Below are 13,616 nucleotides of genomic sequence, written 5' to 3' on the forward strand. Positions count from 1 at the left end.
CACCACCACTGCCCTGCTCAAATTGTTGTATAAAATAGCCTTCTATTTAATATTTTTGAAAAACAAATGAGGTCTTTTATTGGAAGTAAGACATATGAGGTTAGGCTGTACAGTTCAGTGCCTGGCAGTCTTGAGGGAAAGTCCTTTGTGGAGGAACTGGTGCTAGATATTATTTATACAAGTATTCTGACATTTAGTAAAAATTTGTACAATTACTTTGTCTTGGTTTTGGAGACAGGGTCTTCTTAGGCAGCACAAGCTGTACAGAATTCAGTATGTAGCCTAGATCCAACTCATGACTGTTTCCTGCTTCAGCCTCCAAAGTGCTGGTATTTATAGGTGTGGGCCACTACACTGAGCATTATTCTAATCTTTATATGTGTGAATCAAAATATGTTTGGATTACACAAGTATGAAGATGTATACAGTACATACTGTCCAATTTTCTAAAAGAATACTAGTCTGTGTTATTGACTGTATTCCAGCATAAATCAATGAAGTCATGTGAATGCTTCCAAACAAAACAAGAATTTATCTTCCTAATATGATACAGTTCCTTGTAAAATGTAATTAGGCAAGAGGTGTATAATTTAAAAGCATCCCTTCTCTCATGCCGAGATACTGAGCTGCTGCTTCACCTAAGGTTATAATAGAACTGTAGCGGCTGGAACGGAGAACTCGCTCCCGGAACGTTTGTGCTGCAGCGCCTGGCTTCCAGCCGGTGCTCTTTTGCGAAGGACCATTCCGGCCAAGTGCCTGTTGGTAGGAGCATAGTTGACGTCTGGTCTGGGGGATCTTGTAGGTAGCAGTGGCTCAAGCCGGCGTTGGGAGAAAAACCTCAAAGCGGAGGAGACGCCATGGACGACCAGGGCTGCCCCAGATGTAAGACCACCAAATACCGAAACCCTTCTTTGAAGCTGATGGTGAACGTGTGCGGACACACTCTGTGAGTCTGGCGACCGTGGATTCCTGGGGTGGGAGGACAGCCTTCGGAGATGCTAGGAGGCCGCTTGGGGGTTGGGGAGGGATAAAGGGTGTGGTTAGTTTAAACAATAGGGGGTGTGTGTGGTGCAAAAAGAGTGCGTTGTTCCTTTAAGAGATCTGTAGCCGTTTGCCCCGAGTTTCTCTGGCCCACTTTGAAATTGGAGTTTTGATTGTGGCAAGCAGAAGTTTGGTAGATAGACCCTCACTTACCTTTCCAGCCAGTGAAAATCTCGAATGTTTCTAGTCCATGTGTTGTTAGCCTAGACTCCAGACAGATGTCTGGCTGAAAGCATGGGGAATTGGAGTCTTTCATTTCTTAAGAAATGTTTTTTATTCAAGAGAGAAGTGAAAACTTACGTTGTGTGTATACTGTTGCTTATTGATTGAGTGAACTAGTTGGAAAACTTTCTGTGTGTGTATTATGTGTCCTAAGGAGTTATGTTAAACTTAAATCATGTAAAGGAAAAAAAAAATACAGGCTCTAGGCAATTATTTGTAGATAGGTAATGGTTGGCTTTTACTGAGTGCACATCCTGTAAGGCATTGTAGTGTCTTACCGTGAACCATCTCATGATACGTTTATGCAGGTATTATTGCCTCATCACTGGAAATGATCCTGAAACTTCTCAGGATTGTGGGTCTTCCGAGTCATTTTGGTTGCTCAGTGGTAGAAGGAGGGAGAGTGATTTTGTGTGTTTTGAAGAATAAATGAAGAATTTTGGTCAAAGTGTCAGCTTTTTATGACGAAGTGGTTTAAGTAAAAGGTAGTTTGAGGCTAAAGTTGTGAGCACAATATTCCTGTAGTTCCAATCTTCTTATAGAAGGTAAAGGTAAATTACAACGTGGTCTCCAGGCATAAATTGCACAATAAACTATATATATATATATAATTGTCATAGTGGAGTTATTAATTTAATTAGTTGGTCTCTTTTCCAAATTAACCTTTATTTTGCTTTAGACAGTGTCACTGTGACTGGAAGGTTTAATATTAAGATTCCAGTAAAGGTAGTCAAGCAGAATTCATGAACAAGAGCAATGAGGGGATACTGTTGGCATGTAATTAGGTATTTGTTAAGACTGGGCCTCAAGTGGTAGTCCAGGCTGATTCTGAACATTAGATTCTTTTGCCTAAAATTGTTGGGATTTTAGGCTTGTAATATCATGATTATCAGACTGTTAGGTTCTTAGAGAAGTTTTGCCCAATTTCTGTGTCACTTCTTTTAGCTCTGAAAAAAAAGATATACATACACACACACACACACACACACTGCATTGAGATCATATTTATCTTTCATTCCCAGTCTATCCGCCTACCATTCCCTTTGAACTTTATCCCAAATTCTTCAGCAGTGGCTGCACCATTGAAAAATGTTCTTCCCCAACCTCTCCACTGGGTACCCTCTCTGTCTGTGATGGAATGTTGAAGGGCAGATTTTTTTTTTTTTTTTTTTTTTTTTTTTGAAGGGCAGATTTTTATTGCTTTGGTATGCACTGGATGGCTGTTTCATGGCATTCCCTCTCATTTGGGCTTTTAATAATTCTTTTGCTAGCCCCAAAGGCTCCCCTGCCGTGTGTGTGTGTGTGTGTGTGTGTGTGTGTGTGTGTGTGTGTGTGTCTGTTTGTCTGTCTGTCTGTCTGTGATGTAGTTGTCACATTTCTTTTCGTTTGTATTGGGATTATTGTAGTGATAGAGTTGTCCTGCCTATGAGTCTGAATTTTTTGCTTACTGAATAGTCTCTTTGGCTTTGTCTACTGTGTTTCTCTGTCCTTTCTGTTAAATTGAAATGATTAGGTATATTGAGTTTTATCATATTTACATTTCATTAATATATTTGTTGGTGAGAATAATTAGTAAGTGGTGTTTATTTATTTTAAGTAATATATAGTAATGTGCAAATTAGGAAACAGTACCCTCTTTGGCAGAAAAATTTGGAGAAGGCGCTGATCCTTGGGGGTTGTTCAAAAATGTGTGGGTATCTTCTCCATGAGTCTGGTCAAGGAGTAGGCTGCATTGTGAATTTCAGCCAAGAATGTTCCCATACTTGCTCTTATTTAGTAAAGCAAAATTGATGTACCTTTAAAGACTTGCTTGTTTATTGTATGTGTTTGGGTGTTTGCATGTGTGCCACCAGAGGCTAGAAGAGGACACTGGATTCCTTGGAACTATGGTTACAGATGGTTGTGAGTTGCCTTGTGAATGGTAGGAATTGAACTGGAGTCCTCTAGAATAGTAGCTAGTGTTTTTAATTCCCGAACTGGCTCCCAGGCCTTATTATCACTGTTTTTTTTTTTTTTTTTTTTTTTTTTTGAGACAATGTTTTGATACATAGCTTTGGATGACCTGGAATGATGTATCTTGTGGCCTAGGGAAAACTTGAATTTTTTTATATTCCTGCCTTAGTGCTGGGATTTAGGTATTTCCCACCTAAATATGTGTGTGTGTGTGTGTGTGTGTGTGTGTGTGTATGAGTGTGGGCATATGCATGGTTAAACCTGAAGCTAGCTAGCATCTGTCTCTCATAGTGCTATGGTTACTGGTGCCTGAGTCCATGCCTAGCTTTTGTATGTGGGTACAACTATCTGAGTTCAGGTCCTTCTGCTTGCACAGCAAGTGTTTACCTGTCAAGCCATCTCTCCAACACCCCTCTCCCCATGTTTTTTATCCCATTTTCTTTTTTTGAGATAGATTTTGCTTTTTAAATCAGGCTGGCCTTGAACTAGTTGGGTAGCTTAGGCTGTCCCGGAGGGAACTTTGGTATCAGAGAGTTTTATAGGGTTTTTGTCTTTATTGACACCTTTAGTACGTTTTTTTTAGGATGCTTTATTTTCAAATTTGTGCTCTATCATTAAAACCAATGACAGTAAATTATATATTAAATCTTAAGGATTATTTGTTAAGATGCAAATTTTATTCTGTAAGAGCCAGAAACAATAGCATATTAATTGCCTAGCCCTTAGACTATAAGCAGAAAATAGAATTAGTTTTCTTACAACTTTTTAAAAAGTGGACATGAAGTATATCTCACAAATATGATAGCCCTCCTGACTCTCAATCCTAGGTTGACTATTTAATGTGTAAATTTAGTGAAAATTGGTCATTCATTGTGAGGGATTACTTGAGGGATAGTTCAAGTAAATTTAAGAATTAATTTACTCTCACCTACGAAAAGATATTGCCAATACTCTAAATAAAAAACTATTTTTGGGGGCCAGCAATATGGTCAACTTGAGTTCAATCCCTGAGACCTACTTAGTGGGAGGAGAAAACCCAGCTCCTGCAATTTGTCCTTCAGTCTTAGAGACACATCCTCTTTCTCCAAGTGAGAAAACATATGTAATTAAAATATGTTTTGTTGAGTTAAGTTTTAGGAGTCTGTCATTTTGCTTCCTAATTTACTTAGCAAATAGAACCTAAGATGGTATATGGAATGAGAATAATTTAACGAGAATTAAGCCTGGATATAGTAACAGTTTGGTTCAAGTTTTAAATGTGTTATGTCTACTTTCAAAGACTAAAAAGCAAGGCTCAACAGTAATTTATTAGTTATTGCTCTTTAGTAATTGATATTTTTGCATTTTTTTGTATACTCAATAAATTTCCAAGTTGTTAATTCCCAAACTTGTCTCATACTAAAGAATCATCTGGGATGTTTATTTAAGATACAAACTTCAGGGCCCTATTAATAATTTTATTTGGGTGGGGGTAAAACTTTATCTTATCCCCGTATAGTATCCTTATAAAGTACTATATATTACTTATCTAGGTGAACCTTGTGTTCAGTTCTGAAACACTGTTGGGGTAGTCATATAACAAAGAATGTGGCAGACATGGTGTCTACCCCCACCTCCTTGCCTTTAGCTCTTTTGAGTGACTCAAAGGAAATTGGTTTGTATTTTTACAAGGAAGACAAGGAGAATCTAGTCATAAAATTTGTAATTGAGGTATGAAAGTGGTTTTATGTTATTCTTTTAAATAATCTACTTAAATTTTTTAAAAAAAATTTTATATATGTGAGCACACTGTCAATGTCTTCAGACACACTAGAGGAGGGCATTGGATCCCATTACAGATGATTGTGAGCCACCATGTGGTTGTTGGGAATTGAACTCAGGATCTTTGGAAGAGTAGCTCAATAATCTACTTGTTAAAAAAAAAATATATATATATATATATATTTTAAAGGAACAGAAACTTGTTTGGTGCACACCTTTAACCCTAGCACTTGGGAGGCAGAGGCAGGTAGATTTCCATGATTTTTTTTTTTTTTTTTTTTTTTTTTTTTTGTATATAGGATTTCTCTGTAGTCTTGGCTATACTGGCCTTGAACTCACAGAGATACACCTGCCTCTGCCTCTCAAGTGCTGGGATTAAAGGCATGGCATGAACCACCATACATGGTTTGATCTGATTTCTGTAAGTTTGAGGCCAATCTGATCTGGAGAGTTCTGGACTAGCCAGGACTACATAGATCCAAGGAGGAGGAGGAAGAGAAGCGGAGAGAAGAGAGAGAAGGAACAGGGAAGAAGAGAAGGAGGAAGAGGAGGAGTTGAAGAAGGAAACAAGTTTGAAATCCTGCAACAAGGGCCTTTGGTTAGTGGATACATTGTAACTTTCTTCTTACTGATGAAAGATAGCACCAAGGGAACAGAGTGCTCGCTTGGCTTCAGATGCATAAATGCTGTATAGCTTAGCATTGAGCAGGGAAGAGCATCTCGGTAAAGTGTGATCTGGGGCTTGGGGTTAGTCAGGAGATATGCACAAAAGTACAGGCTTCAAAGTGCTGTTTTTCTTATTAACAGGATTGATAGAAGTTGGAAGATATGTTACCTAGAAATTGGAAGGTTCTTACCAATCTTGCTTGTATTCCACACTCACCCTCTTGTTCGACTTACAGGGAAAAGAAAGCCATTCCAGCCTTTTTGTGTATGTATTTGTTAGGAATTATTCAGTTATATTTTAATCATGTTTGCTAAATAAAATTCTTCAAAAGTTGCATTTTGTAGTTTTCTATGTATTAAATAAAAATACTGTATTATCAAAATCAGTTTCATCTACTTAGAACAATACTCTCTTTACATTTTATTTTTCAGGATGCTAGTTTAAAGACTCTAAACTTTAAATATTCAGTCATGACTTTGTGGCCCATTGCTGCGTTCTACATCTTTATGTTTGGCCTATGATATATAAACAGTGTCAGTACTTATTTTATAAGTGTAATTAGATGACAGGAAGGCTGAGTGAATTTTATTACTTATAGGAGGAAGTAACTTTAGTATTTTCTTATGTTTCATTTTCATGTTGTCTATCAGCAGTTATAATTTGTGTCTATGTAGTATATATGCACAAACGTGTATACGATTTCTCTACAAATAGGAAAGAAAATGAAGTTTAATGAACCTAAGTAGAAATGCTTTGGAGTGTTAGGTTTTGTTTTGTTTTGTTTTTGTTTTTTTTAATTTAAAAAATTGGAACATGTAAAAAACAAGAATTTTGAGATGAAGGCAAATGATTATATATTCCCCTTTTGAACACAAATATAGTGGCTATATCATTGAAAATTAATGAGGGCTCCATCAATATGGTGCAGTTTCTCTGCATCATGGTTTCATACATATTTAATGAGCCTGCTATTCTAATTCCAGGTAACTGAAGCAAACTGTATCTGACATTAACTCTGATTTACTTGTAAACAACTCATTCCATTAAATTATAAAGGCTTTGAAATCTACCAGTATTAAATATAGCTTCTTCCTAAATTAAATCGTATAGTGTTTGCTTTGTTGCCATAACTAAATTGTTTTTTAACAAACAAGGCTCAAACTTTAGTGTTGTTTCAGAAGTTGCTAAAAATGTAATTTTTTAATTGATATTTTAAAAATGATTAGTGGGGCTGGGAAGATGGATCAGTGGTTAGGAGTACTCTCTGATCTTCCAGAGGATCTGGGTTCAATTCCTAGCACCCACATGATAGCTGACAACTGTCTGTAACTTCAGTTCCAGGAGACCCAACACCCTCACAGAGACCTGCATGTAGGCAAAACACCACCAATTCACAGAAAGTAAAAAACTAAAAAAAAAATGGCCACTTAGCCCTGATCTCATTATGAAGCTGTACTAGTGGTGATCTTGAATGTGTGCTCTTTTTGCTGCTATCTTAAGTGCTGAGATTGCAGGAATATACCACCACATTCAGTTTACCTTGTGCTGAGGGGTTTGTGCAAACACTATCAACTGACCTGCATCCCAGCAATATTTTAAAGACAAAAAACTGTATACCCTTAGCTGGGCACGGTGGCATTTGCTGTAAACTTAGCACTGGAGGATAACATGCTATAGACCATCCTGGATTACACAGCAAGACTTTGTCTCAAAAAGAAAGAGGAAATTTGTGTTTAATGTAATTTAAATATATTTTAGAGATTTAAAATTTGTGCTGAAATAGATGTTTCATTCTGTATTATTCAGATTATGAATGTCATGTTCATATTTCAGGCAGTCATTAATGTTTAATTCCTTTTGGAAGTTAATTACAAAGAGTTCTATGTAATGTGCTGCTATTAAATGCAAATCACACACTTCATAGTGGGAACCCTGTGGGTGATAACAACCTTGAGTAGGGTAAATTTAATGCTTCTAACTTTTCCTTGGAAAATACATTGTGTTTTTTGCTTGTTTCATGTGTTTTAGATTTAGATTATTTGAAAAGAGAATGGAAAGTAAAACATATATTATGTGAGGAAGTTAGTATGCAATAAACTAGAAATCATTGAAAATACGTGGCCCAAGAGGATTGATTACTATACTATTTCATGAAAGAGTTCCCAAGAATAGATAAACCCCAGAGGTTTATGTTCCTTCTAGGCATTGAAGCACGGGTCTGGGTACGCTAAGCACCTGATGTAGCCCTGTAAATGTATCCCCACTCAAGCTTGTTTCTCCTACAAGGTATTTGGCATGTTGAACCTGACATATGGTAGCTAGTGTTCTTTGGGCACATAATATACTATGTGCTGTAATTATTATTTAGAGTGGAGCTGTCAGTCTTGAGTATTATAGAATGTTTGATGTTTTCAGTAATAGAAATTTCAAATACACTGAGGATTATTGGTTATCTCATGTAACTACAGGTAGCAATTTCTGTGCCTGAATATTTTTGTGTATATGTGAGTATAAAAGATGCATTTCCTCTTTCCTTCTTTTCTTTTCCTCCCTCCTTTTCTTTCTTCCTCTCCTTCCTTTCCTTTCATTTCTTAACCCCCAGCCCCCATGATAGTGACTTATTTGTAGCCTGGGCTGGCCTGGGATTCACTATGTCTTGAAGTTTAAGTTGGTTTTCTGTCTCAGCCTTTTGAGTGCACTACTACACTTGGATTTTCTTTTCCTTTTTATACGGATGGGGAAGAAGCCTGGAGTCTCCAACATGCAAGGCAAAGGAGCGCTCACTGAGCCACACCATCAACCCCATGTTTCTTCTTTCCAGTCTCTTCCTCTTCCTTTCCTTTTTCTTTCCCCCTCTTCTTCCCCCTCCCTCCTTCCCTCCTTTTCTTCAGCAGGCTGTTGCCGTGCAGTCTTAGTCTGGAACCTGTGATCATTTCACTTCAGCCGTCTAAGTGCTGAGGTTACGGATGCGCATCACAGCACCTGCCTTCAATAGGGGATATTTTTAGAAATGGAGTGAATATTTATAGTTTTGGTAATGCTACAAATTTTCCTTTTCTCGTTTATTAAGATATAATCAAAAGCGTATATTTAAAGTACATAGTTTATTAGTTTTTTTTTAACTTTTTTTAAAAAAGAAGTTTCTCCCCCTCCCCCCTTGAGTACCTATGAGATTGACTAGGTTATATAGCATGCATGTTTAATTTTTAAAAATTTTATAGTTTTGGATTTTTTTGTGATCTATTATGACTTAAGTTTTACATATCTTGTTGAATATCTAGATGACCTAGCACCGTCTACTGAAATGACTCTTGTTTTTCCATTAGTTTGCTTAAATGTTTTAAAAAGCAGTTAACAGGCAGTGTGGTGCTACAAGCCTGGAATCCCAGCTTTAGGGAGACAGACAGGAGTATCATAAGGTCAGGTACCCTGGGCTACACAATGAGTCTCAGGCCAGCCTTGGCTATCTACTTAAGGAGAATCTTTTTCAGAAATAAATTAAAAGGAAAACCAATTGGTCAGATGTGGGTATGTTTCTGAGTCCAGCTCTTATTGATTTATGTGTAGCTTTGTAGAACTCACAAAGTGTGCTGAGTACCAAAATGTTGTAATAAATCTTGCAATTAGGCACTGTGATTCCTTTATCCTCTTTATTGGTCTAAGACCTTATCCCTTTTATTACAAAAGTTTCATTGATTATTCTGTGCCCTTAGAATTTGCATATACATTTTGAACCATTTGGTAATTTAAAAACAAAAGCTTGCTAGAGTATTGATTGCAATTGCATTAAATTTGAGGAAAACTGCCATTTAGAAATGACTGGATGTACTAATCTGTGAATGGTAATACCTTCTCAATTATTTAGGTCGTCACTTTCAAACAGCAATGTTCAGTAGTTTCCAGTGTCGTGGTTTTAGCTATCTTTTTATTACATTTATTTCTATGTAGTTTTTGGTTCTACTGCCTTTTTTGTTTTGTATTTTCACTTTCTAGATATTTGCTACTGATAAAAATTCAGCGATTCTATACTAATTTTATATACTGAAGTCTTGTTAAAGTTCATTCTAGCAATTGGCTTGTAGATTTCCTTAGGATTTTCAATGTAAAGCAATCATACCATTTATAAATATGACAAGTTTGTGTTCATTTCAAAGCGTATTTAGTTAGGGTTTTGTTTTTGACTGGGGTGTTGAAATAGGGTTTTGTATCTTAGTCTGGCCTCAGATTTTCTATGCAGTTGAGGATAATAGGGAATTTTTGGTTCTCTTGTTTCCATCTTCAATGATTGGGATTGCTAGTGTGTGCCACCATACAGGCCATTGTTTAATACTAACGAATGCTACAACCTCTAGCTTAGTACTGAAGATGGGTGGTAAAAATGGACTTGCTTGTTCTTTATCTTTGGGGTGGGGATGAAATGAATCTTTAACTATTTAGTATGTTGTTAGTTGAATCTGCCTTTGCATTTGCTTATATGATCTTAGCAGGCCTGGGAAAATCTGCAGATGATTTCTCTCCACTGAGTGCCTGCCTCTAGTAGGACTGCTTCCCACAGGCTAAGTCCCCAACATGGAAACACTTGTCTTGAAGTTTTCCTTAGATTTATTTATTTTATGTGCATACATGGATGGTTGTGAGCCAACATGTGGGTGTTAGGAACTGAATCTGGGCCTTATGAAAGAACAGTGAGTGATTTTAATGGCTCAGACATCTTTCTAGCCCTTAAAATCTGTTTTAAAAATCTACTCTTGAGTTGAACAGCGGTGGTGCATGTCTTTAATCTTTGCACTGGGGAGACAGAGGCAGAGAGGCAGAGAGGCAGAGAGAGAGAGAGGCAGAGAGGGAGAGAGACAGGCAGAGAGAGAGGCAGAGGCAGAGAGAGACAGAGAGAGGCAGAGGCAGAGAGAGGCGGCGGTGGCAGGAGGCAGAGGCAGTTAGTTGGATTTCTGTGAGTTCAAGGTCAGCCTGATTTACAGATGGAGTTCCAGGATAGCCAGGGCTACACAGAGACATTCTGTCTTGGAAAAACAAAAAGAAAAAAAATAATGTGGAAAGTAATTGAGGAAGACACTTGAAGTAACTTCTAGCCTTCACACATATATGTACTTAAATGAACACTTGTATACATACAGGGAAATAATTCAGCTCTGTTCAGTTACCCTCTGAACAGAGAGAGAGAGAAAGAGAGAGAGAGAGAGAGAGAGAGAGAGAGAGAGAGAGAGAGAGAGAGAGAGAGAGAGAGGGAGAGAGGGAGAGAAAGAGAAAGAGAGAATGCTGAAGGCAGGAAGCTTAGTTTGGAACATACTGTAGTTGCTTTAGAAAGCTTCTGTTTGGTAACTCATGCTTTTGGAACATACTATGTTGTATATGAAATTGTGAACTTTTACATCATATAACTCAAAAAGGTATTTTTTCCCCTGTTGCTAAAGAGATTGAATGTTCAGAAGTTATACCCAGAGGTTTCTTTATATTATATTCTTAGATTTAGAGTATCTTAAAGATTGTTTACCAATAGGGCCGGTGGCTCTGTATACTCCAGGACTTAATCAGAATCATAACTGACAATGCCTTGCCTTCTTCTGATTGACTGTGCTTGACAAAATGTACAACAACCTGGAGGATTGGTTACATGTTTATGAAGGCACGGTTTACAGTGTTGCTTTAGGACCAGGCACAATGTGCTCTCACCCTTCAAGTTGTTATTAACCTGAGTGAGGCACGATGCGGGAGGAGAACCTTACTGGTTGAGTTTTTCTAGTTCTTGAGAAAGATGACAGAATAACTCAGGCCAGAGGCTGCTTTGTTTTATTTCGTTCTCTTCTTAAGCTGCAAAGACTTCACAGAACTGTGGCTGGACTAGAAGTCAGGCTGATTGGGAACATCTAAGAAATAAAAAAGGGAAGTGTGCTGAGGAGTGTATTCCTTTATGAATGAGTATTCATAGTAAGAGTATAACCTTGTCAAGGACACCACTGTCTTCCCTGGTCTGAGTAGGACTGCCATGTTTGCAGAAAGGATCAACCTCCAGTTTCTTCTTCAGGCCATGGCCTGAACTTACTCCCTACAGAGATCCCATGCTGAGAGTAGCTAATCCTCTTGGTTCAGTTTCCGGGCTGATGGTCCCTTTCTAACTGCAGCTTTTCTCTAGGTGTGACTGTCCTTTCATTTTCTATCAGCTCCAAAGCCCTGCAGGTGACTTCAGTGCCATGCCTGATGACTGTAATTTCTGGAGCCCACTTGTTGGAAGAAGTGAGCCTCAAGTTCTCCTAGTATATTCACAGGTACTGAGGCATGTGTGTGTGTGTGTGTGTGTGTGTGTGTGTGTGTGTGAGTACAGGTTTATACACACACATGCATACACAGAGTAAACACACACATGTGCACTTATGCATGGGTGTTTACACCAAATGAACGTGAACACACATATATGCACACATGAGCTCATCCATGCATGCTTATGCTAAATGAACATAGAGGCTATATAAATAGCTCAGTGGTTAAGAGTACCTGCTGCTTACACAAAGGACCTCACAACTGCCTGTAACCACCTCCAGAGAGTCTACACTCTACACCTACACTCAGGTGCATATACCCTACACAGATACATGCACATAATTAAAAATAAAAATACATTTTAAAAAATGTGAAAAAAATATCATCAGGCTGGCCAGAGCTATATAGAAAGATCGTGCCTCAAAAAAAAAAAAAAAAAAAAATATATATATATATATATAAAATCTCTATGTCTGTTTTGACAGCAAATTCTGAACAAACTGAGTTGTGCTTTGTATTTGGTGATAACAATAACGTGTACTTGCAGTTGTTGTCTCTTCTGTTTAGATTTGACTTCTTAAAGATAAACTTTACATTTTTTTTTCTTTCTTCTCATTTAAATTTTTTTTTATATCTGTGTGTTATATATGTGTGTGTACATGTTTATGTGCAGGTGCCTGTAGAGGCCAGAGGTCAATGATGGGGACCTTCCTCTATTGGGGACCTTCCTCTATTGCACTCACCTTATTTTTTGAAACAGGGTCCTAATTTGTTTTTTATTATGTTTATGTGGCTGTCAGAGGACTACTAATAGGGATTACTTTTTTCTTTCCACCTTGTGGGTAGATTGAGAAGAGATTGAACTCAGGCTGTCAGGCTTGGCAGCGAGTGTCTTTACCAGTTGAGCCATCTCACTGAATGAGAGGTTTGACTTTAAAAACCAAATGTAACTATTTAGTCTGGATCAGAACTCGGTTTTAAGATGTCATCAGTTCTGAGTTCCCAAGTGGCAGTCTTTCAGGTTTCACTAAGAGGTATTAGGCTATTTGCCTTGCCAGTTTTAAGAAATCTGTACAGTTTTTCGATAGTGCAGAAATTGTTGAGAAACAACACAGGGTTCCAAGAAGCTAGAAATTTCCTGTTTGAATAGAGGAGTAAGAAGTAATTGTTACATGTGGAAACATTGGTGTCTAAGACATGGAAATACATATTTGTTTGTCAACATCATCTTATTCAAATTGTCTTCCCTTCCCCTCTCTTTGCCTACTTTCTCCTCCCCTTTTTTCTTTTCCTCTCCCCTCTTTATTCATTACTTCTTTTCCTCTCTCTTTCTTTCCCCCTCCCTCCCTTGCTTGCTTGCTTAGCATGGGATCTAGTGCCTCATGCATATTAGACTAGCACTGTGTTACTGAGTTACATTTTTAGCTTTCAGTCTCTTATTCTTATTTTGTTATTTTTTCAGTGTTTTTCTGATTATTCCAGGCTATAACAGTTTATAAACCTATTTAAGCCAGCACAAAACTTTTTTGGTCTATTACATTTAATTTTATGTTGATTGACATGCACATAATTAATAATAATGGGATTCTGGGTGATGTTTCAGCACAGCCATATAGCATTACAACCTTCCTCTCTCTACCCTGCTAAGCACTAATAATCAGTGCTCTACATCCAGATATATGTTGTTGACATTAAGAAT

General features: G+C 37.6%; 1 protein-coding gene across 1 annotated transcript in view; it reads left to right on the forward strand.

Moving 5' to 3' along the window:
• Window positions 1-781: 781 nt before the first annotated feature.
• MNAT1 (MNAT1 component of CDK activating kinase) overlaps window positions 782-13,616 on the forward strand; it is a 130,554-nt gene continuing 117,719 nt past the window's right edge. The window contains exon 1 of the mRNA XM_080927340.1: window positions 782-946. Coding sequence (XP_080783466.1) covers window positions 858-946 — 89 coding nt within the window. The 5' untranslated portion in view covers window positions 782-857. The remainder of the gene's footprint in view (window positions 947-13,616) is intronic.

This window comes from Micromys minutus (assembly GCF_963924665.1).
Source record: "Micromys minutus genome assembly, chromosome: 1".
Lineage (NCBI taxonomy): Eukaryota > Metazoa > Chordata > Mammalia > Rodentia > Muridae > Micromys > Micromys minutus.